This window comes from Salvelinus fontinalis, chromosome 28 (assembly GCF_029448725.1).
Source record: "Salvelinus fontinalis isolate EN_2023a chromosome 28, ASM2944872v1, whole genome shotgun sequence".
NCBI classification, from domain to species: domain Eukaryota; kingdom Metazoa; phylum Chordata; class Actinopteri; order Salmoniformes; family Salmonidae; genus Salvelinus; species Salvelinus fontinalis.
In genome coordinates, this window is record NC_074692.1 from 43,086,566 (window position 1) to 43,114,361 (window position 27,796).

At 49.7% G+C, this 27,796-nt stretch overlaps 1 protein-coding gene across 1 annotated transcript in view; it reads left to right on the forward strand.

Annotated features, from left to right (window-relative positions):
- The window catches only part of LOC129825786 (dedicator of cytokinesis protein 8-like), a 111,267-nt gene that overhangs the window by 26,356 nt on the left and 57,115 nt on the right, over positions 1-27,796 (forward strand). Inside the window, exons 6-8 of the mRNA XM_055885928.1 lie at positions 4,446-4,658; positions 4,750-4,835; positions 5,677-5,743. Of these exons, the coding sequence (XP_055741903.1) occupies positions 4,446-4,658; positions 4,750-4,835; positions 5,677-5,743 (366 nt within the window). The remainder of the gene's footprint in view (positions 1-4,445; positions 4,659-4,749; positions 4,836-5,676; positions 5,744-27,796) is intronic.

The window sequence follows — 27,796 nt, forward strand, 5'->3', positions numbered from 1 at the left end:
GTCCCCCTCTGCTTCCGACCTGCCCCAGCCAACATCCAGCTCTCTGTCCTGCCAAATCTCCAGCCAGCACCCAGCCAACCCCTCCTCCAGCCCCCTTCTCCAGCCCCCCACCTCTGTCAGTCCATAGACCCAAACTAAAATCTCCAAGCCCTGACAGTGAAGTCCCACTCCCAAGGTCCATTCCCAGCTCCTCAGCCCCAGCCCCATCCCCATCCCCCAGCCTTACCAAGTCCTAATCACCCAAACCAAAGACCCTTGTTCCAGCCGTGTTTTTCCCATCCGCTCCAGGCCAAAGAGAGAGAGAGAGGGAGAGAGGGGAAGAACCGGCCTATTGTCAGTCAGCCTCTAATGGTCCCCTGCTTCACACTGGTCATTAGTAATCCTGTGGGATAGGGGCACAGCTAAGCAGGGCTGGGGGTGTGGAGGTTAGATGGAAGATGGATGGATGTTTCCCCTTTAAATTTTAGGATTGTTGAAGAAGACAAAATCATTGAGTAATATTCAACGAAATATTTGAATCTAAATTAGGCAGATTTACTGAAGGATTGCAACAGAGAAGAGGAATGAAGGGTGAGGGGGGGTGCTGTGAGGAGGAAGGGGGTTGGTGGGGGGTGCTGTGAGGAGGAAGGGGGTTGGTGGGGGGTGCTGTGAGGAGGAAGGGGGTTGGTGGGGGGTGCTGTGAGGAGGAAGGGGGTTGGTAGGGTGGGGGGGTGCTGTGAGGAGGAAGGGGGTTGATGGGGGGGTGCTATGAGGAGGAAGGGGGTTGGTGGGGTGGAGGGGGGGGTGCTGTGAGGAGGAAGGGGGTTGGTGGGGTGAGGGGGGGTGCTGTGAGGAGGAAGGGGGTTGGTGGGGTGAGGGGGGGTGCTGTGAGGAGGAAGGGGGTTGGTGGGGTGAGGGGGGGTGCTGTGAGGAGGAAGGGGGTTGGTGGGGTGAGGGGGGGTGCTGTGAGGAGGAAGGGGGTTGGTGGGGGGTGCTGTGAGGAGGAAGGGGGTTGGTAGGTTGGAGGGGGGGTGCTGTGAGGAGGAAGGGGGTTGGTACGGTGGAGGGGGGGGGGTGCTGTGAGGAGGAAGGGGGTTGATGGGGGGGGGGGGGTGCTGTGAGGAGGAAGGGGGTTGGTAGGGTGTAGGGGGGGGGGGGTGCTGTGAGGAGGAAGGGCGTTGTGAGGAGGAAGGGGGTTGGTGGGGGGTGCTGTGAGGAGGAAGGGGGTTGGTGGGGGGTGCTGTGAGGAGGATGTGGGTTCGTGGGGAGGGTGCTGTGAGGAAGAAGGGGGTTGGTGGAGGGGGTGGGGGGGTGCTGTGAGGAGGAAGGTGGTTGATGGGGGGTGCTGTGAGGAGGAAGGGGGTTGGTGGGGTGGAGGGGGGGTGCTGTGAGGAGGAAGGGGGTTGATGGGGGGAGGGGTGTTGTGAGGTGGAAGGGGGTTGGTAGGGTGGGGTGGGTGTTGTGAGGAGGAAGGGGGTTGGTAGGGTGGAGGGGGGGGTGCTGTGAGGAGGAAGGAGGTTGGTAGGGTGGGGGGGGTGCTGTGAGGAGGAAGGGGGTTGGTAGGGTGGGGTGGGTGCTGCGAGGAGGAAGGGGGTTGGTAGGGTGGGGGGGGGTGCTGTGAGGAGGAAGGAGGTTGGTAGGGTGGGGGGGGGTGCTGCGGGGAGGAAGGGGGTTGGTAGGGTGGGGGGGGGGTGCTGTGAGGAGGAAGGAGGTTGGTAGGGTGGAGGGGATGCTGTGAGGAGGAAGGGGGTTGATGGGCGGGGGGCTGTGAGGAGGAAGGGGGTTGGTAGGGTGGAGGGGGGGGGTGCTGTGAGGAGGAAGGAGGTTGGTAGGGTGGGGGGGATGCTGTGAGGAGGAAGGGGGTTGATGGGCGGGGGGCTGTGAGGAGGAAGGGGGTTGGTAGGGTGGAGGGGGGGGGTGCTGTGAGGAGGAAGGAGGTTGGTAGGGTGGAGGGGGGGGGTGCTGTGAGGAGGAAGGAGGTTGGTAGGGTGGGGGGGATGCTGTGAGGAGGAAGGGGGTTGATGGGGGGGGGCTGTGAGGAGGAAGGGGGTTGATGGGGGGGGGCTGTGAGGAGGGAAGTGGGTTGATGGGGGGTGGTGCTGTGAGGAGGAAGGGGCTTGATGGGGGGGGGGTGCTGTGAGGAGGAAGGGGATTGATGGGGGGGTGCTGTGAGGAGGAAGGGGGTTGGTAGGGTGGAGGGGGGGGTGATGTGAGGAGGAAGGGGGTTGGTGGGGAGGGTGCTGTGAGGAAGAAGGGGGTTGGTGGGGTGGAGAGGGGGGGTGCTGTGAGGAGAAAGGGGGTTGGTGGGGAGGGTGATGTGAGGAGGAAGGGGTTGGTGGGGTGCTGTGAGGAGGAAGGGGGTTGGTGGGGAGGGTGCTGTGAGGAGGAAGGGGGTTGGTGGGTTGGAGGGGGGGTGCAGTGAAGAGTGAATGGGGTTGGTAGGAAGGGTGCCGTGAGGTAAGAATGGGGTTGGTGTGATGAAGAGGGGGGGTGCTGTGAGGAGGAAGGGGGTTGGTGGGGAGGGTGCTGTGAGGAGGAAGGGGTTGGTGGGGTGCTGTGAGGAGGAAGGGGGTTGGTGGGGAGGGTGCTGTGAGGAAGAAGGGGGTTGGTGGGGAGGGTGCTGTGAGGAGGAAGGGGGTTGGTGGGGAGGGTGCTGTGAGGAAGAAGGGGGTTGGTGGGATGGAGGGGGGGGGGGGGTGCTGTGAGGAGGAAGGGGGTTGGTGGGTTGGAGGGGAGGTGCAGTGAAGAGTGAATGGGGTTGGTAGGGAGGGTGCTGTGAGGAGGAAGGGGGTTGATGGGGAGGGTGCTGTGAGGAGGAAGGGGGTTGGTGGGGAGGGTGCTGTGAGGAAGAAGGGGGTTGGTGGGGTGGAGAGGGGGGGTGCTGTGAGGAGAAAGGGGGTTGGTGGGGAGGGTGATGTGAGGAGGAAGGGGTTGGTGGGGTGCTGTGAGGAGGAAGGGGGTTGGTGGGGAGGGTGCTGTGAGGAGGAAGGGGGTTGGTGGGTTGGAGGGGGGGTGCAGTGAAGAGTGAATGGGGTTGGTAGGAAGGGTGCCGTGAGGTAAGAATGGGGTTGGTGTGATGAAGAGGGGGGGTGCTGTGAGGAGGAAGGGGGTTGGTGGGGAGGGTGCTGTGAGGAGGAAGGGGTTGGTGGGGTGCTGTGAGGAGGAAGGGGGTTGGTGGGGAGGGTGCTGTGAGGAAGAAGGGGGTTGGTGGGGAGGGTGCTGTGAGGAGGAAGGGGGTTGGTGGGGAGGGTGCTGTGAGGAAGAAGGGGGTTGGTGGGATGGAGGGGGGGGGGGTGCTGTGAGGAGGAAGGGGGTTGGTGGGTTGGAGGGGAGGTGCAGTGAAGAGTGAATGGGGTTGGTAGGGAGGGTGCTGTGAGGAGGAAGGGGGTTGATGGGGAGGGTGCTGTGAGGAGGAAGGGGGTTGGTGGGGGGTGCTCTGAGGAGTAAGGGGGTTGGTAGGGAGGGTGCTGTGAGGAGGAAGGGGGTTGGTGGGGGGGTGCTGTGAGGAGGAAGGGGGTTTGTGGGGGGGGGTGCTGTGAGGAGGAAGGGGGTTGGTGGGGAGGGTGCTGTGAGGAGGAAGGGGGTTGGTGGGGGGGGGGGTGGGTGCTGTGAGGAGGAAGGGGGTTGGTGGGGGGATGCTGTGAGGAGGAAGGGGGTTGGTGGGGTGCTGTGAGGAGGAAGGGGGTTGGTGGGGAGGGTGCTGTGAGGAGGAAGGGGGTTGGTGGGGGGTGCTGTGAGGAGGAAGGGGGTTGGTGGGGAGGGTGCTGTGAGGAGGAAGGGGGTTGGTGGGGAGGGTGCTGTGAGGAGGAAGGGGGTTGGTGGGGAGGGTGCTGTGAGGAGGAAGGGGGTTGGTGGGGAGGGTGCTGTGAGGAAGAAGAGGGTTGGTAGGGGTGATGTTGGTGGTGGTTGAAAACAGGACACAGCCTGAGAACTCAGAGCTGTCTAGTCATGTAGCTCAGTTGGAGTCTGATTCCATATGGACTTAGTACTCCCTAATTAACTATGATCTCTCCATGGTGGTAGGGGGCACCCTTTCACTTAGAAGTTACTGGGCTCCCCTGGAGTTGAAACCCAATAGTTATGGATTCCATGAGCTTGTCTCGATTCTCTTGATGTTCACGCACAGTTAATCATCTATGGATGTCTTATCCACTGCGATAGCATAGCAAGTTACCGGCCTATACACTTAAAGTGCTGCAATTATTTGGAACACTGATTTAGGTCTACATGCAATACACTTGAGTAAAATTATTTTGTTGGGAGAATTCAACATTATTTGGGGATTTTGTCTCTCTTCCATCCTCTCCCTGCCCTCCTCTCTCTCCCTGCCCTCCTCTCTCTCCCTGCCCTCCTCTCGCTCCCTGTCCTCCTCTGTGTCCTAATACCAGTCATTATTATTACAGGTGAAGTCCCCGTCCCTGTCTTCCTCTCTCTACTAATACCAGTCATTATTAATACTATTACAGGTGAAGTCCCCGTCCCTGGCGGTACTGAGTGATGACTCCAGCAGGACCCTGACCTCCTCTGACTTTGACCTCCGCTCTGGTCTGACCCCTGACCCCAGAGTGGAGGGGCTGCTGCACTTCAGTAACCATGACGACCTGGACAGGTTCAACCAGGAAGCCCGGCAGGGGAACCGCCACCCTGAGCTGTTTGCCCTGTACCCACCCGCCGACGACGTGAGAGAGGGACACACACACAGTCAATGTTTCTGTGCATGCTTGACTTGAATTGAGTGGCTAGATCCATGACATTCCTTTGGTATTCCAGGATGATGCAGTGGAGATCCGGCCCATTCCCGACTGTCCCAAAGAGCACATGGGCGACCGGATCATCATCCGGTGTCAGGCCATCAAGTATGGGAATTACCTTTCACAGAAGGAAAATAACTGTTTGCCTCTAGCTAACTAGCTACTACCTCTATGTGAGAATCAACATGTTGTGTGGGACAGGGTGGCAGAGAGAAGGAAGGTGTGTAGCCCACAGAAAGTTTGTGTGACAAGGAGAAGATTATCTCACAATATGAATGATGGGGAAATGTTCCCAGCATTTAGCATGCATTTGTCTGCTACTGCTACTGACAGACCATTGTTAAGTTGGAGACCATTCAGTTTGGTCTGAACCTTAGCCTATAGCCTGGGAGCTCTGCAGTACAGTGGTTGTTATCTTTCCTTTAGACCATCACTTTCTGTGAGACACGTTCCCTTTCTCTCCCTCTTACACACTTTCTGTGGGCTAGTGTCTCTCTGTCTCTCTTGTTCTCTCTCTCTCGCTGTCTCTCTCTCTCTCTGTCTGTTCTCTCTCTCTTTCTGCTTCTCCCACACCGCAAAGCTGCCAAAGGTTTCAGCTAAGTTCTTTATCATCTCTAAACATTGTTTTGGCAGCTGCTTGTCCCAACTTTCAGTGGGGCTTATCACTCGATTGGCTCAGTTCCAAGTCTCAATGCTGAGAGTGCATGCACCCACAATCCATGTTTCTGTTGAGTATCCTGAGTTGATAAATAGAATCAAATGAAATGTATTCGCCACATACACAATTGCAGCAAAATACTTATGTGCTTTCTCAATCAACAATGCAGAACTTTATAGAATTGATAAAATGTCATAATACGTCAGGCTTATTGACAATGTTTGCTGGCTGGTCGACACACTGCTGTGAAATGACAGGCTGATCTATTTTCTCCCCTGTCCTCCATAGGTTTGAGATTGACATTGAACCACTGTTTGCTACCCTGGCTCTGTACGACCTGCGAGAGAAGAAAAAGGTACAGTAGGGGTTTCCTTCTGAAGGGTTTCCACAGTGCTGTATTCTTTGGCCCACTGTGTGTTATAAGGTCAGGAAGAATCACATGACCTTCATTGAGGTTAATGTGTGTTAAGGACAAGACACACCATAGCGAACGTGGGCCGTGCGAAGTAGTTCACGCGGTGGTTGTCGGCAAACAGTTGTGATTCAACATGTACGATAGTCAGGAAATGTTCTAATCAGTTTGTCGGCAAGGTGTGCTTCATCTTTAGGTGATCTCATGACCAGTGTGTCAGGTTTGTGTTGCTGGTCACTGAAGTGATGGATCAGTGGGATATCCGAAGACTTTAGCCACAGTAGACAGAACGTCCAGAAGCCCTGGGACTGAGAGGCTTCTCCAGTAGACCAAGCATAGCCGTGTTCATACAACCAACCCATCTGAATCACACTGTACTCTCCTATCCAAACACAGTTCTGTTAGCCAAAACAAGTAGCATGTGTGTGTTATGGACTTGCACAGCCGCATGGTTTTTGGATTGGATTTAGCGTTTTAAGGTTCAAGGGCGTTTGAATTTGAGCCATTGACCTTTTGGTGGTCTGGCCACACTGCATCCTGTTGGGCAGTCTCAAAGTGCTAGTCTTTTTCTACTGCCTTTCGCTTTATTATATACTGCATCTCCTGCATGGCGAGGGAACCAGATGATGCTCTTCTCCATAATATCCATAAGGCACAATGTTATGGTGGAGGTTAACACAACATCCTCTTAATTGAATTCATTAGAGGAGGACATAGATGGGCCTGAGAAAGGCACCATGTTGTCGGCCCATGAAACATCCCCCAGTTATGGAACAGGATGACATACTGTCCAGCTTGTTAAACTAATTACACTTGACATGACTCAATCTGGAACAGAGAGGTTTGGTGACGGGTTCTTTCTCTCTCTCTCTGTCTCACTCTCGCTCTCTCTCTCTCTGTCTCTGTCTCGCTCTCTCTGTCTCTGTCTCGCTCTCTCTGTCTCGCTCTCTCTGTTTCTGTCTCGCTCTCTCTGTCTCTGTCTCGCTCTCTCTGTCTCTGTCTCGCTCTCGCTCTCTCTGTCTCTGTCTCGCTCTCTCTGTCTCACTCTCTCTCTCTGTCTCTGTCTAGCTCTCTCTGTCTCTGTCTAGCTCTCTCTGTCTCCGTCTCTCTCTCTCTCTGTCTCGCTCTCTTTCTGTCTCGCTCTCTCTCTGTCTCGCTCTCTCTCTGTCTCGCTCTCTCTGTCTCTGTCTCGCTCTCTCTGTCTCGCTCTCTCTGTCTCTGTCTCGCTCTCTCTGTCTCTGTCTCGCTCTCTCTGTCTCTGTCTCGCTCTCTCTGTCTCTGTCTCGCTCTCGCTCTCTCTGTCTCTGTCTCGCTCTCTCTGTCTCACTCTCTCTCTCTGTCTCACTCTCTCTCTCTGTCTCTGTCTAGCTCTCTCTGTCTCTGTCTAGCTCTCTCTGTCTCCGTCTCTCTCTCTCTCTGTCTCGCTCTCTCTCTGTCTCGCTCTCTCTCTGTCTCGCTCTCTCTCTGTCTCGCTCTCTCTCTGTCTCGCTCTCTCTCTCTCTGTCTCTGTCTCGCTCTCTGTCTCTCTCTCGGTCTGTCCCTCCCTGTCTGTCTGTCTCTCTATTTCTCTCTTTCACCATCTCTTTACTGTTTCTCTGCAATGAAATGCAGTTTTGGTTTCACATCTGGGAAATATGCAGCAGATGTTGATATAGTTCGCTGGCAACATTTCTCTAATCCTGTCCTGCCCTGACCGACTGACAGATGGTTACAGTACACACTACCAAAACAACAGGTATATGAAAGATTATTACAGCGAAGATGGTTATGATTATTTGGCCAACCATGGTGTGTGTATTGTAGGCTTACAGTAGAATATGATCATGGTGCGTCCAGGGGATTGGGAGGTTTATGCCAGATGTTTAGAACACAGCCAGCAATCATCAGCTGTGCTGTGTTTCATCAAAATGAATATGAAGTCCTGTGGAATGCTTGGCATTTAAAGTTAATACACTGCAATGCCGTCACAATGTAGACCACATTAACTGTTGAAATTTGAAGCGTTGTCCCAAATACACACACACACACACACACACACACACACACACACACACACACACACACACACACACACACACACACACACACACACACACACACACACACACACACACACACACACACACACACACACACACACACACACACACACACACACACACACACACACACACACACACTTCCCCACTTAACACATTTAGAACTGTCACACTCTTCTGTCTGCTTCAGATTAAACTTGAGAGAGACAGAGGAAGAAATCCATGCTGTGTTATGTTGTGTGCTAGCAGCAGCATCAGTCCTGCTATGAAGTGTTAAAGACTTTTGTAGAGGACTTATACTGCGACATGTGGAATGAAGAGGTTGTAAATGGGTTTGTAATGGGACCTAACATGACACTCACAGCGTACAGGGTCACCGTAGGGTTATCCTCTTCTCAGGACACAGTCACAAGGGAGGAGCCGTAGAAACAGAGGCTCTTTCTCAATTTGTCTTTCCCCGATTCGTTACATCCTCTCTCCTTGCCTCCGTCTCAAAGTGTATGGGACGAAAAGATCCCATGTCCATCCCCTTAACATTTTTTCCTCTAAAACGATAAGGAGGTAGGTGATAAGAGAGGACGTGAGGAATTGAGGAAATGTAAGAAATGGACATCCCTTCAAGACGTTACATTCACTGAAAACACTTTGTGAGATCTCTGCCTGGGACAGTTAGCATGTCACATCTATGACAGTGTTATGTATGCTGTATGATGATGATGAGTACAGGTAAAGTGTTACGAAACATTCAATAATGACACTTCAGAGATGAATAATTTCTTATGCATTCATAAGGACACTTACAGAAAAGTGTTCCATAACTTTGTATCCAGAATACCACAGAAATGTTGTGTGGTCATTCCTAGAGCCAGACTACTGTCTGCGTGGTATTACAGTAGGGCCAGACTACTGTCTGCGTGGTATTACAGTAGGGCCAGACTACTGTCTGCGTGGTATTACAGTAGGGACAGACTACTGTCTGTGTGGTATTACAGTAGGGACAGACTACTGTCTGTGTGGTATTACAGTAGGGACAGACTACTGTCTGCGCGGTATTACAGTAGGGACAGACTGCTGTCTGCGTGGTATTACAGTAGGGACAGACTACTGTCTGCGTGGTATTACAGTAGGGACAGACTACTGTCTGTGTGGTATTACAGTAGGGACAGACTACTGTTTGTGTGGTATTACAGTAGAGACAGACTACTGTCTGCGTGGTATTACAGTAGGGACAGACTACTGTCTGTGTGGTATTACAGTAGGGACAGACTACTGTCTGTGTGGTATTACAGTAGGGACAGACTACTGTCTGCGTGGTATTACAGTAGGGCCAGACTACTGTCTGCGTGGTATTACAGTAGGGACAGACTACTGTCTGTGTGGTATTACAGTAGGGACAGACTACTGTCTGCGTGGTATTACAGTAGGGACAGACTACTGTCTGCGTGGTATTACAGTAGGGACAGACTACTGTCTGCGTGGTATTACAGTAGGGACAGACTACTGTCTGCATGGTATTACAGTAGGGACAGACTACTGTCTGCGTGGTATTACAGTAGGGCCAGACTACTGTCTGCGTGGTATTACAGTAGGGACAGACTACTGTCTGTGTGGTATTACAGTAGGGACAGACTACTGTCTGTGTGGTATTACAGTAGGGACAGACTACTGTCTGCGCGGTATTACAGTAGGGACAGACTGCTGTCTGCGTGGTATTACAGTAGGGACAGACTACTGTCTGCGTGGTATTACAGTAGGGACAGACTACTGTCTGTGTGGTATTACAGTAGGGACAGACTACTGTCTGTGTGGTATTACAGTAGAGACAGACTACTATCTGTGTGGTTTTACAGTAGGGACAGACTACTGTCTGCGTGGTATTACAGTAGGGCCAGACTACTGTCTGTGTGGTATTACAGTAGGGACAGACTACTGTCTGCGTGGTATTACAGTAGGGACAGACTACTGTCTGTGTGGTATTACAGTAGGGACAGACTACTGTCTGTGTGGTATTACAGTAGGGACAGACTACTGTCTGCGTGGTATTACAGTAGGGCCAGACTACTGTCTGCGTGGTATTACAGTAGGGACAGACTACTGTCTGCGTGGTATTACAGTAGGGACAGACTACTGTCTGCGTGGTATTACAGTAGGGACAGACTACTGTCTGCGTGGTATTACAGTAGGGACAGACTACTGTCTGCGTGGTATTACAGTAGGGACAGACTACTGTCTGCGTGGTATTACAGTAGGGCCAGACTACTGTCTGCGTGGTATTACAGTAGGGCCAGACTACTGTCTGCGTGGTATTACAGTAGGGACAGACTACTGTCTGTGTGGTATTACAGTAGGGACAGACTACTGTCTGTGTGGTATTACAGTAGGGACAGACTACTGTCTGCGCGGTATTACAGTAGGGCCAGACTACTGTCTGCGTGGTATTACAGTAGGGACAGACTACTGTCTGTGTGGTATTACAGTAGGGACAGACTACTGTCTGTGTGGTATTACAGTAGAGACAGACTACTATCTGTGTGGTTTTACAGTAGGGACAGACTACTGTCTGCGTGGTATTACAGTAGGGCCAGACTACTGTCTGTGTGGTATTACAGTAGGGACAGACTACTGTCTGCGTGGTATTACAGTAGGGACAGACTACTGTCTGCGTGGTATTACAGTAGGGCCAGACTACTGTCTGCGTGGTATTACAGTAGGGACAGACTACTGTCTGTGTGGTATTACAGTAGGGACAGACTACTGTCTGTGTGGTATTACAGTAGGGACAGACTACTGTCTGCGTGGTATTACAGTAGGGACAGACTACTGTCTGCGTGGTATTACAGTAGGGACAGACTACTGTCTGTGTGGTATTACAGTAGGGACAGACTACTGTCTGCGTGGTATTACAGTAGGGACAGACTACTGTCTGCGTGGTATTACAGTAGAGACAGACTACTGTCTGCGTGGTATTACAGTAGGGACAGACTACTGTCTGCATGGTATTACAGTAGGGACAGACTACTGTCTGCGTGGTATTACAGTAGGGACAGACTACTGTCTGTGTGGTATTACAGTAGGGACAGACTACTGTCTGTGTGGTATTACAGTAGGGATAGACTACTGTCTGCGTGGTATTACAGTAGGGACAGACTACTGTCTGCGTGGTATTACAGTAGGGCCAGACGACTGTTTGCGTGGTATTACAGCAGGGACAGACGACTGTCTGCGTGGTATTACAGCAGGGACAGACGACTGTCTGCGTGGTATTACAGCAGGGACAGAGGACTGTCTGCGTGGTATTACAGTAGGGACAGACTACTGTTTGCGTGGTATTACAGTAGGGACAGACTGCTGTCTGCGTGGTATTACAGTAGGGACATACTACTGTCTGCGTGGTATTACAGTAGGGACAGACTACTGTCTGTGTGGTATTACAGTAGGGACAGACTACTGTCTGTGTGGTATTACAGTAGGGACAGACTACTGTCTGCGCGGTATTACATTAGGGACAGACTACTGTCTGCGTGGTATTACAGTATGGAAAGACTACTGTCTGCGTGGTATTACAGTAGGGACAGACTACTGTCTGTGTGGTATTACAGTAGGGACAGACTACTGTCTGTGTGGTATTACAGTAGGGACAGACTACTGTCTGTGTGGTATTACAGTAGGGACAGACTACTGTCTGTGTGGTATTACAGTAGGGACAGACTACTGTCTGCGTGGTATTACAGTAGGGACAGACTACTGTCTGCGCGGTATTACAGTAGGGACAGACTACTGTCTGCGCGGTATTACAGTAGGGACAGACTACTGTCTGTGCGGTATTACAGTAGGGACAGACTACTGTCTGCGCGGTATTACAGTAGGGACAGACTACTGTCTGTGCGGTATTACAGTAGGGACAGACTACTGTCTGTGTGGTATTACAGTAGGGACAGACTACTGTCTGTGTGGTATTACAGTAGGGACAGACTACTGTCTGTGTGGTATTACAGTAGGGACAGACTACTGTCTGTGTGGTATTACAGTAGGGACAGACTACTGTCTGTGTGGTATTACAGTAGGGACAGACTACTGTCTGCGTGGTATTACAGTAGGGACAGACTACTGTCTGCGCGGTATTACAGTAGGGACAGACTACTGTCTGCGCGGTATTACAGTAGGGACAGACTACTGTCTGCGCGGTATTACAGTAGGGACAGACTACTGTCTGTGTGGTATTACAGTAGGGACAGACTACTGTCTGCGTGGTATTACAGTAGGGACAGACTACTGTCTGCGTGGTATTACAGTAGGGACAGACTACTGTCTGCGTGGTATTACAGTAGGGACAGACTACTGTCTGTGCGGTATTACAGTAGGGACAGACTACTGTCTGCGTGGTATTACAGTAGGGACAGACTACTGTCTGTGTGGTATTACAGTAGGGACAGACTACTGTCTGCGCGGTATTACAGTAGGGACAGACTACTGTCTGCGTGGTATTACAGTAGGGACAGACAACTGTCTGTGCGGTATTACAGTAGGGACAGACTACTGTCTGTGCGGTATTACAGTAGGGACAGACTACTGTCTGCGCGGTATTACAGTAGGGACAGACTACTGTCTGCGTGGTATTACAGTAGGGACAGACTACTGTCTGCGTGGTATTACAGTAGGGACAGACTACTGTCTGTGTGGTATTACAGTAGGGACAGACTACTGTCTGTGTGGTATTACAGTAGGGACAGACTACTGTCTGCGTGGTATTACAGTAGGGACAGACTACTGTCTGTGCGGTATTACAGAAGGGACAGACTACTGTCTGCGTGGTATTACAGTAGGGACAGACTACTGTCTGCGTGGTATTACAGTAGGGACAGACTACTGTCTGTGCGGTATTACAGTAGGGACAGACTACTGTCTGCGTGGTATTACAGTAGGGACAGACTACTGTCTGTGTGGTATTACAGTAGGGACAGACTACTGTCTGCGCGGTACTACAGTAGGGACAGACTGCTGTCTGCGTGGTATTACAGTAGGGACAGACTACTGTCTGCGTGGTATTACAGTAGGGACAGACTACTGTCTGCGTGGTATTACAGTAGGGACAGACTACTGTCTGTGTGGTATTACAGTAGGGACAGACTACTGTCTGTGTGGTATTACAGTAGAGACAGACTACTGTCTGCGTGGTATTACAGTAGGGACAGACTACTGTCTGTGTGGTATTACAGTAGGGACAGACTACTGTCTGCGTGGTATTACAGTAGGGACAGACTACTGTCTGCGTGGTATTACAGTAGGGACAGACTACTGTCTGCGTGGTATTACAGTAGGGACAGACTACTGTCTGCGTGCTGTTACAGTAGGGACAGACTACTGTCTGCGTGGTATTACAGTAGGGACAGACTACTGTCTGCGTGGTATTACAGTAGGGACAGACTACTGTCTGCGTGGTATTACAGTAGGGACAGACTACTGTCTGCGTGGTATTACAGTAGGGACAGACTACTGTCTGCGTGGTATTACAGTAGGGCCAGACTACTGTCTGCGTGGTATTACAGTAGGGACAGACTACTGTCTGTGTGGTATTACAGTAGGGACAGACTACTGTCTGTGTGGTATTACAGTAGGGACAGACTACTGTCTGCGCGGTATTACAGTAGGGACAGACTGCTGTCTGCGTGGTATTACAGTAGGGACAGACTACTGTCTGCGTGGTATTACAGTAGGGACAGACTACTGTCTGTGTGGTATTACAGTAGGGACAGACTACTGTCTGTGTGGTATTACAGTAGGGACAGACTACTGTCTGTGTGGTATTACAGTAGAGACAGACTACTATCTGTGTGGTTTTACAGTAGGGACAGACTACTGTCTGCGTGGTATTACAGTAGGGCCAGACTACTGTCTGTGTGGTATTACAGTAGGGACAGACTACTGTCTGCGTGGTATTACAGTAGGGACAGACTACTGTCTGCGTGGTATTACAGTAGGGCCAGACTACTGTCTGCGTGGTATTACAGTAGGGACAGACTACTGTCTTTGTGGTATTACAGTAGGGACAGACTACTGTCTGTGTGGTATTACAGTAGGGACAGACTACTGTCTGTGTGGTATTACAGTAGGGCCAGACTACTGTCTGCGTGGTATTACAGTAGGGACAGACTACTGTCTGCGTGGTATTACAGTAGAGACAGACTACTGTCTGCGTGGTATTACAGTAGGGACAGACTACTGTCTGCATGGTATTACAGTAGGGACAGACTACTGTCTGTGTGGTATTACAGTAGGGACAGACTACTGTCTGTGTGGTATTACAGTAGGGATAGACTACTGTCTGCGTGGTATTACAGTAGGGACAGACTACTGTCTGCGTGGTATTACAGTAGGGCCAGACGACTGTCTGCGTGGTGTTACAGCAGGGACAGACGACTGTCTGTGTGGTATTACAGCAGGGACAGACGACTGTCTGCGTGGTATTACAGCAGGGACAGAGGACTGTCTGCGTGGTATTACAGTAGGGACAGACTACTGTTTGCGTGGTATTACAGTAGGGACAGACTGCTGTCTGCGTGGTATTACAGTAGGGACATACTACTGTCTGCGTGGTATTACAGTAGGGACAGACTACTGTCTGTGTGGTAATACAGTAGGGACAGACTACTGTCTGCGTGGTATTACAGTAGGGACAGACTACTGTCTGCGTGGTATTACAGTAGGGACAGACTACTGTCTGCGTGGTATTACAGTATGGAAAGACTACTGTCTGCGTGGTATTACAGTAGGGACAGACTACTGTCTGTGTGGTATTACAGTAGGGACAGACTACTGTCTGTGTGGTTTTACAGTAGGGACAGACTACTGTCTGTGTGGTTTTACAGTAGGGACAGACTACTGTCTGTGTGGTATTACAGTAGGGACAGACTACTGTCTGTGTGGTATTACAGTAGGGACAGACTACTGTCTGTGTGGTATTACAGTAGGGACAGACTACTGTCTGTGTGGTATTACAGTAGGGACAGACTACTGTCTGCGTGGTATTACAGTAGGGACAGACTACTGTCTGCGCGGTATTACAGTAGGGACAGACTACTGTCTGCGCGGTATTACATTAGGGACAGACTACTGTCTGTGTTGTATTACAGTAGGGACAGACTACTGTCTGTGTGGCATTACAGTAGGGACAGACTACTGTCTGTGTGGTATTACAGTAGGGACAGACTACTGTCTGTGTGGTATTACAGTAGGGACAGACTACTGTCTGCGTGGTATTACAGTAGGGACAGACTACTTTCTGTGCGGTATTACAGTAGGGACAGACTACTGTCTGCGCGGTATTACAGTAGGGACAGACTACTGTCTGTGTGGTATTACAGTAGGGACAGACTACTGTCTGCGCGGTATTACAGTAGGGACAGACTACTGTCTGCGTGGTATTACAGTAGGGACAGACTACTGTCTGTGCGGAATTACAGTAGGGACAGACTACTGTCTGTGCGGTATTACAGTAGGGACAGACTACTGTCTGCGTGGTATTACAGTAGGGACAGACTACTGTCTGCGCGGTATTACAGTAGGGACAGACTACTGTCTGCGTGGTATTACAGTAGGGACAGACTACTGTCTGTGTGGTATTACAGTAGGGACAGACTACTGTCTGTGTGGTATTACAGTAGGGACAGACTACTGTCTGCGTGGTATTACAGTAGGGACAGACTACTGTCTGTGCGGTATTACAGTAGGGACAGACTACTGTCTGCGTGGTATTACAGTAGGGACAGACTACTGTCTGCGTGGTATTACAGTAGGGACAGACTACTGTCTGTGCGGTATTACAGTAGGGACAGACTACTGTCTGCGTGGTATTACAGTAGGGACAGACTACTTTCTGTGTGGTATTACAGTAGGGACAGACTACTGTCTGTGTGGTATTACAGTAGGGACAGACTACTGTCTGTGCGGTATTACAGTAGGGACAGACTACTGTCTGTGCGGTATTACAGTAGGGACAGACTACTGTCTGCGTGGTATTACAGTAGGGACAGACTACTGTCTGTGCGGTATTACAGTAGGGACAGACTACTGTCTGCGCGGTATTACAGTAGGGACAGACTACTGTCTGCGTGGTATTACAGTATGGAAAGACTACTGTCTGCACGGTATTACAGTATGGAAAGACTACTGTCTGTGTGGTATTACAGTAGGGACAGACTACTGTCTGTGTGGTTTTACAGTAGGGACAGACTACTGTCTGTGTGGTTTTACAGTAGGGACAGACTACTGTCTGTGTGGTATTACAGTAGGGACAGACTACTGTCTGTGTGGTATTACAGTAGGGACAGACTACTGTCTGCGTGGTATTACAGTAGGGACAGACTACTGTCTGTGTGGTATTACAGTAGGGACAGACTACTGTCTGTGTGGTATTACAGTAGGGACAGACTACTGTCTGTGTGGTTTTACAGTAGGGACAGACTACTGTCTGTGTGGTTTTACAGTAGGGACAGACTACTGTCTGTGTGGTTTTACAGTAGGGACAGACTACTGTCTGTGTGGTATTACAGTAGGGACAGACTACTGTCTGTGTGGTATTACAGTAGGGACAGACTACTGTCTGTGTGGTATTACAGTAGGGACAGACTACTGTCTGTGTGGTTTTACAGTAGGGACAGACTACTGTCTGTGTGGTTTTACAGTAGGGACAGACTACTGTCTGTGTGGTATTACAGTAGGGACAGACTACTGTCTGTGTGGTATTACAGTAGGGACAGACTACTGTCTGCGTGGTATTACAGTAGGGACAGACTACTGTCTGTGTGGTATTACAGTAGGGACAGACTACTGTCTGTGTGGTATTACAGTAGGGACAGACTACTGTCTGTGTGGTTTTACAGTAGGGACAGACTACTGTCTGTGTGGTTTTACAGTAGGGACAGACTACTGTCTGTGTGGTTTTACAGTAGGGACAGACTACTGTCTGTGTGGTATTACAGTAGGGACAGACTACTGTCTGTGTGGTATTACAGTAGGGACAGACTACTGTCTGTGTGGTATTACAGTAGGGACAGACTACTGTCTGTGTGGTATTACAGTAGGGACAGACTACTGTGTGTGTGGTATTACAGTAGGGACAGACTACTGTCTGCGTGGTATTACAGTAGGGACAGACTACTGTCTGCGTGGTATTACAGCAGGGCCAGACGACTGTCTGCGTGGTATTACAGCAGGGACAGACGACTGTCTGCGTGGTATTACAGCAGGGACAGACGACTGTCTGCGTGGTATTACAGTAGGGACAGACGACTGTCTGCGTGGTATTACAGTAGGGACAGACTGCTGTCTGCGTGGAATTACAGTAGGGACATTCTACTGTCTGCGTGGTATTACAGTAGGGACAGACTACTGTCTGTGTGGTATTACAGGAGGGACAGACTACTGTCTGTGTGGTATTACAGTAGGGACAGACTACTGTCTGCGTGGTATTACAGTAGGGACAGACTACTGTCTGCGTGGTATTACAGTAGGGAAAGACTACTGTCTGCGTGGTATTACAGTAGGGACAGACTACTGTCTGTGTGGTATTACAGTAGGGACAGACTACTGTCTGTGTGGTTTTACAGTAGGGACAGACTACTGTCTGTGTGGTTTTACAGTAGGGACAGACTACTGTCTGTGTGGTTTTACAGTAGGGACAGACTACTGTCTGTGTGGTATTACAGTAGGGACAGACTACTGTCTGTGTGGTATTACAGTAGGGACAGACTACTGTCTGTGTGGTATTACAGTAGGGACAGACTACTGTCTGCGCGGTATTACAGTAGGGACAGACTACTGTCTGCGCGGTATTACAGTAGGGACAGACTACTTTCTGCGCGGTATTACATTAGGGACAGACTACTGTCTGCGCGGTATTACAGTAGGGACAGACTACTGTCTGTGCGGTATTACAGTAGGGACAGACTACTGTCTGTGTGGTATTACAGTAGGGACAGACTACTGTCTGCGTGGTATTACAGTAGGGACAGACTACTGTCTGCGTGGTATTACAGTAGGGACAGACTACTGTCTGCGTGGTATTACAGTAGGGACAGACTACTGTCTGCGTGGTATTACAGTAGGGACAGACTACTGTCTGCGTGGTATTACAGTAGGGACAGACTACTGTCTGCGCGGTATTACAGTAGGGACAGACTATTGTCTGTTCGGTATTACAGTAGGGACAGACTACTGTCTGCGTGGTATTACAGTAGGGACAGACTACTGTCTGTGTGGTATTACAGTAGGGACAGACTACTGTCTGTGTGGTATTACAGTAGGGACAGACTACTGTCTGTGTGGTATTACAGTAGGGACAGACTACTGTCTGTGTGGTATTACAGTAGGGACAGACTACTTTCTGTGTGGTATTACAGTAGGGACAGACTACTGTCTGCGCGGTATTACAGTAGGGACAGACTACTGTCTGCGCGGTATTACAGTAGGGACAGACTACTGTCTGCGCGGTATTACAGTAGGGACAGACTACTGTCTGCGCGGTATTACAGTAGGGACAGACTACTGTCTGCGCGGTATTACAGTAGGGACAGACTACTGTCTGTGCGGTATTACAGTAGGGACAGACTACTGTCTGCGCGGTATTACAGTAGGGACAGACTACTGTCTGCGCGGTATTACAGTAGGGACAGACTACTGTCTGCGCGATATTACAGTAGGGACAGACTACTGTCTGTGTGGTATTACAGTAGGGACAGACTACTGTCTGTGTGGTATTACAGTAGGGACAGACTACTGTCTGTGTGGTATTACAGTAGGGACAGACTACTGTCTGCGTGGTATTACAGTAGGGACAGACTACTGTCAGTGCGGTATTACAGTAGGGAGAGACTACTGTCTGTGCGGTATTACAGTAGGGACAGACTACTGTCTGCGTGGTATTACAGTAGGGACAGACTACTGTCTGTGTGGTATTACAGTAGGGACAGACTACTGTCTGCGCGGTATTACAGTAGGGACAGACTACTGTCTGCGTGTTATTACAGTATGGAAAGACTACTGTCTGCACGGTATTACAGTATGGAAAGACTACTGTCTGTGTGGTATTACAGTAGGGACAGACTACTGTCTGTGTGGTTTTACAGTAGGGACAGACTACTGTCTGTGTGGTTTTACAGTAGGGACAGACTACTGTCTGTGTGGTATTACAGTAGGGACAGACTACTGTCTGTGTGGTATTACAGTAGGGACAGACTACTGTCTGTGTGGTATTACAGTAGGGACAGACTACTGTCTGCGTGGTATTACAGTAGGGACAGACTACTGTCTGTGTGGTATTACAGTAGGGACAGACTACTGTCTGTGTGGTATTACAGTAGGGACAGACTACTGTCTGTGTGGTTTTACAGTAGGGACAGACTACTGTCTGTGTGGTTTTACAGTAGGGACAGACTACTGTCTGTGTGGTTTTACAGTAGGGACAGACTACTGTCTGTGTGGTATTACAGTAGGGACAGACTACTGTCTGTGTGGTATTACAGTAGGGACAGACTACTGTCTGTGTGGTATTACAGTAGGGACAGACTACTGTCTGTGTGGTATTACAGTAGGGACAGACTACTGTCTGTGTGGTATTACAGTAGGGACAGACTACTGTCTGCGTGGTATTACAGTAGGGACAGACTACTGTCTGCGTGGTATTACAGCAGGGCCAGACGACTGTCTGCGTGGTATTACAGCAGGGACAGACGACTGTCTGCGTGGTATTACAGCAGGGACAGACGACTGTCTGCGTGGTATTACAGTAGGGACAGACTACTGTCTGCGTGGTATTACAGTAGGGACAGACTGCTGTCTGCGTGGAATTACAGTAGGGACATACTACTGTCTGCGTGGTATTACAGTAGGGACAGACTACTGTCTGTGTGGTATTACAGTAGGGACAGACTACTGTCTGTGTGGTATTACAGTAGGGACAGACTACTGTCTGCGTGGTATTACAGTAGGGACAGACTACTGTCTGCGTGGTATTACAGTAGGGAAAGACTACTGTCTGCGTGGTATTACAGTAGGGACAGACTACTGTCTGTGTGGTATTACAGTAGGGACAGACTACTGTCTGTGTGGTTTTACAGTAGGGACAGACTACTGTCTGTGTGGTTTTACAGTAGGGACAGACTACTGTCTGTGTGGTATTACAGTAGGGACAGACTACTGTCTGTGTGGTATTACAGTAGGGACAGACTACTGTCTGTGTGGTATTACAGTAGGGACAGACTACTGTCTGTGTGGTATTACAGTAGGGACAGACTACTGTCTGCGCGGTATTACAGTAGGGACAGACTACTTTCTGCGCGGTATTACATTAGGGACAGACTACTGTCTGCGCGGTATTACAGTAGGGACAGACTACTGTCTGTGCGGTATTACAGTAGGGACAGACTACTGTCTGTGTGGTATTACAGTAGGGACAGACTACTGTCTGCGTGGTATTACAGTAGGGACAGACTACTGTCTGCGTGGTATTACAGTAGGGACAGACTACTGTCTGCGCGGTATTACAGTAGGGACAGACTACTGTCTGCGTGGTATTACAGTAGGGACAGACTACTGTCAGTGCGGTATTACAGTAGGGAGAGACTACTGTCTGTGCGGTATTACAGTAGGGACAGACTACTGTCTGCGTGGTATTACAGTAGGGACAGACTACTGTCTGTGTGGTATTACAGTAGGGACAGACTACTGTCTGCGCGGTATTACAGTAGGGACAGACTACTGTCTGCGTGTTATTACAGTATGGAAAGACTACTGTCTGCACGGTATTACAGTATGGAAAGACTACTGTCTGTGTGGTATTACAGTAGGGACAGACTACTGTCTGTGTGGTTTTACAGTAGGGACAGACTACTGTCTGTGTGGTTTTACAGTAGGGACAGACTACTGTCTGTGTGGTATTACAGTAGGGACAGACTACTGTCTGTGTGGTATTACAGTAGGGACAGACTACTGTCTGTGTGGTATTACAGTAGGGACAGACTACTGTCTGCGTGGTATTACAGTAGGGACAGACTACTGTCTGTGTGGTATTACAGTAGGGACAGACTACTGTCTGTGTGGTATTACAGTAGGGACAGACTACTGTCTGTGTGGTTTTACAGTAGGGACAGACTACTGTCTGTGTGGTTTTACAGTAGGGACAGACTACTGTCTGTGTGGTTTTACAGTAGGGACAGACTACTGTCTGTGTGGTATTACAGTAGGGACAGACTACTGTCTGTGTGGTATTACAGTAGGGACAGACTACTGTCTGTGTGGTATTACAGTAGGGACAGACTACTGTCTGTGTGGTATTACAGTAGGGACAGACTACTGTCTGTGTGGTATTACAGTAGGGACAGACTACTGTCTGCGTGGTATTACAGTAGGGACAGACTACTGTCTGCGTGGTATTACAGCAGGGCCAGACGACTGTCTGCGTGGTATTACAGCAGGGACAGACGACTGTCTGCGTGGTATTACAGCAGGGACAGACGACTGTCTGCGTGGTATTACAGTAGGGACAGACTACTGTCTGCGTGGTATTACAGTAGGGACAGACTGCTGTCTGCGTGGAATTACAGTAGGGACATACTACTGTCTGCGTGGTATTACAGTAGGGACAGACTACTGTCTGTGTGGTATTACAGTAGGGACAGACTACTGTCTGTGTGGTATTACAGTAGGGACAGACTACTGTCTGCGTGGTATTACAGTAGGGACAGACTACTGTCTGCGTGGTATTACAGTAGGGAAAGACTACTGTCTGTGTGGTATTACAGTAGGGACAGACTACTGTCTGTGTGGTATTACAGTAGGGACAGACTACTGTCTGTGTGGTTTTACAGTAGGGACAGACTACTGTCTGTGTGGTTTTACAGTAGGGACAGACTACTGTCTGTGTGGTATTACAGTAGGGACAGACTACTGTCTGTGTGGTATTACAGTAGGGACAGACTACTGTCTGTGTGGTATTACAGTAGGGACAGACTACTGTCTGTGTGGTATTACAGTAGGGACAGACTACTGTCTGCGCGGTATTACAGTAGGGACAGACTACTTTCTGCGCGGTATTACATTAGGGACAGACTACTGTCTGCGCGGTATTACAGTAGGGACAGACTACTGTCTGTGCGGTATTACAGTAGGGACAGACTACTGTCTGTGTGGTATTACAGTAGGGACAGACTACTGTCTGCGTGGTATTACAGTAGGGACAGACTACTGTCTGCGTGGTATTACAGTAGGGACAGACTACTGTCTGCGTGGTATTACAGTAGGGACAGACTACTGTTTGCGCGGTATTACAGTAGGGACAGACTACTGTCTGCGCGGTATTACAGTAGGGACAGACTACTGTCTGCGCGGTATTACAGTAGGGACAGACTACTGTCTGTTCGGTATTACAGTAGGGACAGACTACTGTCTGCGTGGTATTACAGTAGGGACAGACTACTGTCTGCGCGGTATTACAGTAGGGACAGACTACTGTCTGCGTGGTATTACAGTAGGGACAGACTACTGTCTGCGCGGTATTACATTAGGGACAGACTACTGTCTGCGTGGTATTACAGTAGGGACAGACTACTGTCTGCGCGGTATTACAGTAGGGACAGACTACTGTCTGCGCGGTATTACAGTAGGGACAGACTACTGTCTGCGCGGTATTACAGTAGGGACAGACTACTTTCTGCGCGGTATTACATTAGGGACAGACTACTGTCTGCGCGGTATTACAGTAGGGACAGACTACTGTCTGTGCGGTATTACAGTAGGGACAGACTACTGTCTGTGTGGTATTACAGTAGGGACAGACTACTGTCTGCGTGGTATTACAGTAGGGACAGACTACTGTCTGCGTGGTATTACAGTAGGGACAGACTACTGTCTGCGTGGTATTACAGTAGGGACAGACTACTGTCTGCGTGGTATTACAGTAGGGACAGACTACTGTCTGCGCGGTATTACAGTAGGGACAGACTACTGTCTGCGCGGTATTACAGTAGGGACAGACTATTGTCTGTTCGGTATTACAGTAGGGACAGACTACTGTCTGCGTGGTATTACAGTAGGGACAGACTACTGTCTGTGTGGTATTACAGTAGGGACAGACTACTGTCTGTGTGGTATTACAGTAGGGACAGACTACTGTCTGTGTGGTATTACAGTAGGGACAGACTACTGTCTGTGTGGTATTACAGTAGGGACAGACTACTTTCTGTGTGGTATTACAGTAGGGACAGACTACTGTCTGCGCGGTATTACAGTAGGGACAGACTACTGTCTGCGCGGTATTACAGTAGGGACAGACTACTGTCTGCGCGGTATTACAGTAGGGACAGACTACTGTCTGCGCGGTATTACAGTAGGGACAGACTACTGTCTGCGCGGTATTACAGTAGGGACAGACTACTGTCTGTGCGGTATTACAGTAGGGACAGACTACTGTCTGCGCGGTATTACAGTAGGGACAGACTACTGTCTGCGCGGTATTACAGTAGGGACAGACTACTGTCTGCGCGATATTACAGTAGGGACAGACTACTGTCTGTGTGGTATTACAGTAGGGACAGACTACTGTCTGTGTGGTATTACAGTAGGGACAGACTACTGTCTGTGTGGTATTACAGTAGGGACAGACTACTGTCTGCGTGGTATTACAGTAGGGACAGACTACTGTCAGTGCGGTATTACAGTAGGGAGAGACTACTGTCTGTGCGGTATTACAGTAGGGACAGACTACTGTCTGCGTGGTATTACAGTAGGGACAGACTACTGTCTGTGTGGTATTACAGTAGGGACAGACTACTGTCTGCGCGGTATTACAGTAGGGACAGACTACTGTCTGCGTGTTATTACAGTATGGAAAGACTACTGTCTGCACGGTATTACAGTATGGAAAGACTACTGTCTGTGTGGTATTACAGTAGGGACAGACTACTGTCTGTGTGGTTTTACAGTAGGGACAGACTACTGTCTGTGTGGTTTTACAGTAGGGACAGACTACTGTCTGTGTGGTATTACAGTAGGGACAGACTACTGTCTGTGTGGTATTACAGTAGGGACAGACTACTGTCTGTGTGGTATTACAGTAGGGACAGACTACTGTCTGCGTGGTATTACAGTAGGGACAGACTACTGTCTGTGTGGTATTACAGTAGGGACAGACTACTGTCTGTGTGGTATTACAGTAGGGACAGACTACTGTCTGTGTGGTTTTACAGTAGGGACAGACTACTGTCTGTGTGGTTTTACAGTAGGGACAGACTACTGTCTGTGTGGTTTTACAGTAGGGACAGACTACTGTCTGTGTGGTATTACAGTAGGGACAGACTACTGTCTGTGTGGTATTACAGTAGGGACAGACTACTGTCTGTGTGGTATTACAGTAGGGACAGACTACTGTCTGTGTGGTATTACAGTAGGGACAGACTACTGTCTGTGTGGTATTACAGTAGGGACAGACTACTGTCTGCGTGGTATTACAGTAGGGACAGACTACTGTCTGCGTGGTATTACAGCAGGGCCAGACGACTGTCTGCGTGGTATTACAGCAGGGACAGACGACTGTCTGCGTGGTATTACAGCAGGGACAGACGACTGTCTGCGTGGTATTACAGTAGGGACAGACTACTGTCTGCGTGGTATTACAGTAGGGACAGACTGCTGTCTGCGTGGAATTACAGTAGGGACATACTACTGTCTGCGTGGTATTACAGTAGGGACAGACTACTGTCTGTGTGGTATTACAGTAGGGACAGACTACTGTCTGTGTGGTATTACAGTAGGGACAGACTACTGTCTGCGTGGTATTACAGTAGGGACAGACTACTGTCTGCGTGGTATTACAGTAGGGAAAGACTACTGTCTGCGTGGTATTACAGTAGGGACAGACTACTGTCTGTGTGGTATTACAGTAGGGACAGACTACTGTCTGTGTGGTTTTACAGTAGGGACAGACTACTGTCTGTGTGGTTTTACAGTAGGGACAGACTACTGTCTGTGTGGTATTACAGTAGGGACAGACTACTGTCTGTGTGGTATTACAGTAGGGACAGACTACTGTCTGTGTGGTATTACAGTAGGGACAGACTACTGTCTGTGTGGTATTACAGTAGGGACAGACTACTGTCTGCGCGGTATTACAGTAGGGACAGACTACTTTCTGCGCGGTATTACATTAGGGACAGACTACTGTCTGCGCGGTATTACAGTAGGGACAGACTACTGTCTGTGCGGTATTACAGTAGGGACAGACTACTGTCTGTGTGGTATTACAGTAGGGACAGACTACTGTCTGCGTGGTATTACAGTAGGGACAGACTACTGTCTGCGTGGTATTACAGTAGGGACAGACTACTGTCTGCGTGGAATTACAGTAGGGACAGACTACTGTCTGCGCGGTATTACAGTAGGGACAGACTACTGTCTGCGCGGTATTACAGTAGGGACAGACTACTGTCTGCGCGGTATTACAGTAGGGACAGACTACTGTCTGTTCGGTATTACAGTAGGGACAGACTACTGTCTGCGTGGTATTACAGTAGGGACAGACTACTGTCTGCGCGGTATTACAGTAGGGACAGACTACTGTCTGCGTGGTATTACAGTAGGGACAGACTACTGTCTGCGCGGTATTACATTAGGGACAGACTACTGTCTGCGTGGTATTACAGTAGGGACAGACTACTGTCTGCGTGGTATTACAGTAGGGACAGACTACTGTCTGTGTGGTATTACAGTAGGGACAGACTACTGTCTGTGTGGTATTACAGTAGGGACAGACTACTGTCTGCGCGGTATTACAGTAGGGACAGACTACTGTCTGCGCGGTATTACAGTAGGGACAGACTACTGTCTGTGCGGTATTACAGTAGGGACAGACTACTGTCTGTGCGGTATTACAGTAGGGACAGACTACTGTCTGTGTGGTATTACAGTAGGGACAGACTACTGTCTGCGCGGTATTACAGTAGGGACAGACTACTGTCTGTGTGGTATTACAGTAGGGACAGACTACTGTCTGCGTGGTATTACAGTAGGGACAGACTACTGTCTACGTGGTATTACAGTATGGAAAGACTACTGTCTGCGTGGTATTACAGTAGGGACAGACTACTGTCTGTGTGGTTTTACAGTAGGTACAGACTACTGTCTGTGTGGTATTACAGTAGGGACAGACTACTGTCTGTGTGGTTTTACAGTAGGGACAGACTACTGTCTGTGTGGTTTTACAGTAGGGACAGACTACTGTCTGTGTGGTATTACAGTAGGGACAGACTACTGTCTGTGTGGTATTACAGTAGGGACAGACTACTGTCTGTGTGGTATTACAGTAAGGACAGACTACTGTCTGTGTGGTATTACAGTAGGGACAGACTACTGTCTGTGTGGTTTTACAGTAGGGACAGACTACTGTCTGTGTGGTATTACAGTAGGGACAGACTACTGTCTGTGTGGTTTTACAGTAGGGACAGACTACTGTCTGTGTGGTATTACAGTAGGGACAGACTACTGTCTGTGTGGTATTACAGTAGGGACAGACTACTGTCTGTGTGGTATTACAGTAGGGACAGACTACTGTCTGCGTGGTATTACAGCAGGGACAGACGACTGTCTGCGTGGTATTACAGTAGGGACAGACTACTGTCTGCGTGGTATTACAGTAGGGACAGACTGCTGTCTGCGTGGAATTACAGTAGGGACATACTACTGTCTGCGTGGTATTACAGTAGGGACAGACTACTGTCTGCGTGGTATTACAGTAGGGACAGACTACTGTCTGTGTGGTATTACAGTAGGGACAGACTACTGTCTGCGTGGTATTACAGTAGGGACAGACTACTGTCTGTGTGGTATTACAGTAGGGACAGACTACTGTCTGTGTGGTTTTACAGTAGGGACAGACTACTGTCTGTGTGGTTTTACAGTAGGGACAGACTACTGTCTGTGTGGTATTACAGTAGGGACAGACTACTGTCTGTGTGGTATTACAGTAGGGACAGACTACTGTCTGTGTGGTATTACAGTAGGGACAGACTACTGTCTGTGTGGTATTACAGTAGGGACAGACTACTGTCTGCGAGGTATTACAGTAGGGACAGACTACTTTCTGCGCGGTATTACATTAGGGACAGACTACTGTCTGCGCGGTATTACAGTAGGGACAGACTACTGTCTGTGCGGTATTACAGTAGGGACAGACTACTGTCTGTGTGGTATTACAGTAGGGACAGACTACTGTCTGCGTGGTATTACAGTAGGGACAGACTACTGTCTGCGTGGTATTACAGTAGGGACAGACTACTGTCTGCGTGGTATTACAGTAGGGACAGACTACTGTCTGCGTGGTATTACAGTAGGGACAGACTACTGTCTGCGCGGTATTACAGTAGGGACAGACTACTGTCTGCGCGGTATTACAGTAGGGACAGACTACTGTCTGTTCGGTATTACAGTAGGGACAGACTACTGTCTGCGTGGTATTACAGTAGGGACAGACTACTGTCTGTGTGGTATTACAGTAGGGACAGACTACTGTCTGTGTGGTATTACAGTAGGGACAGACTACTGTCTGTGTGGTATTACAGTAGGGACAGACTACTGTCTGTGTGGTATTACAGTAGGGACAGACTACTGTCTGTGTGGTATTACAGTAGGGACAGACTACTGTCTGCGCGGTATTACAGTAGGGACAGACTACTGTCTGCGCGGTATTACAGTAGGGACAGACTACTGTCTGCGCGGTATTACAGTAGGGACAGACTACTGTCTGCGCGGTATTACAGTAGGGACAGACTACTGTCTGCGCGGTATTACAGTAGGGACAGACTACTGTCTGTGCGGTATTACAGTAGGGACAGACTACTGTCTGCGCGGTATTACAGTAGGGACAGACTACTGTCTGCGCGGTATTACAGTAGGGACAGACTACTGTCTGCGC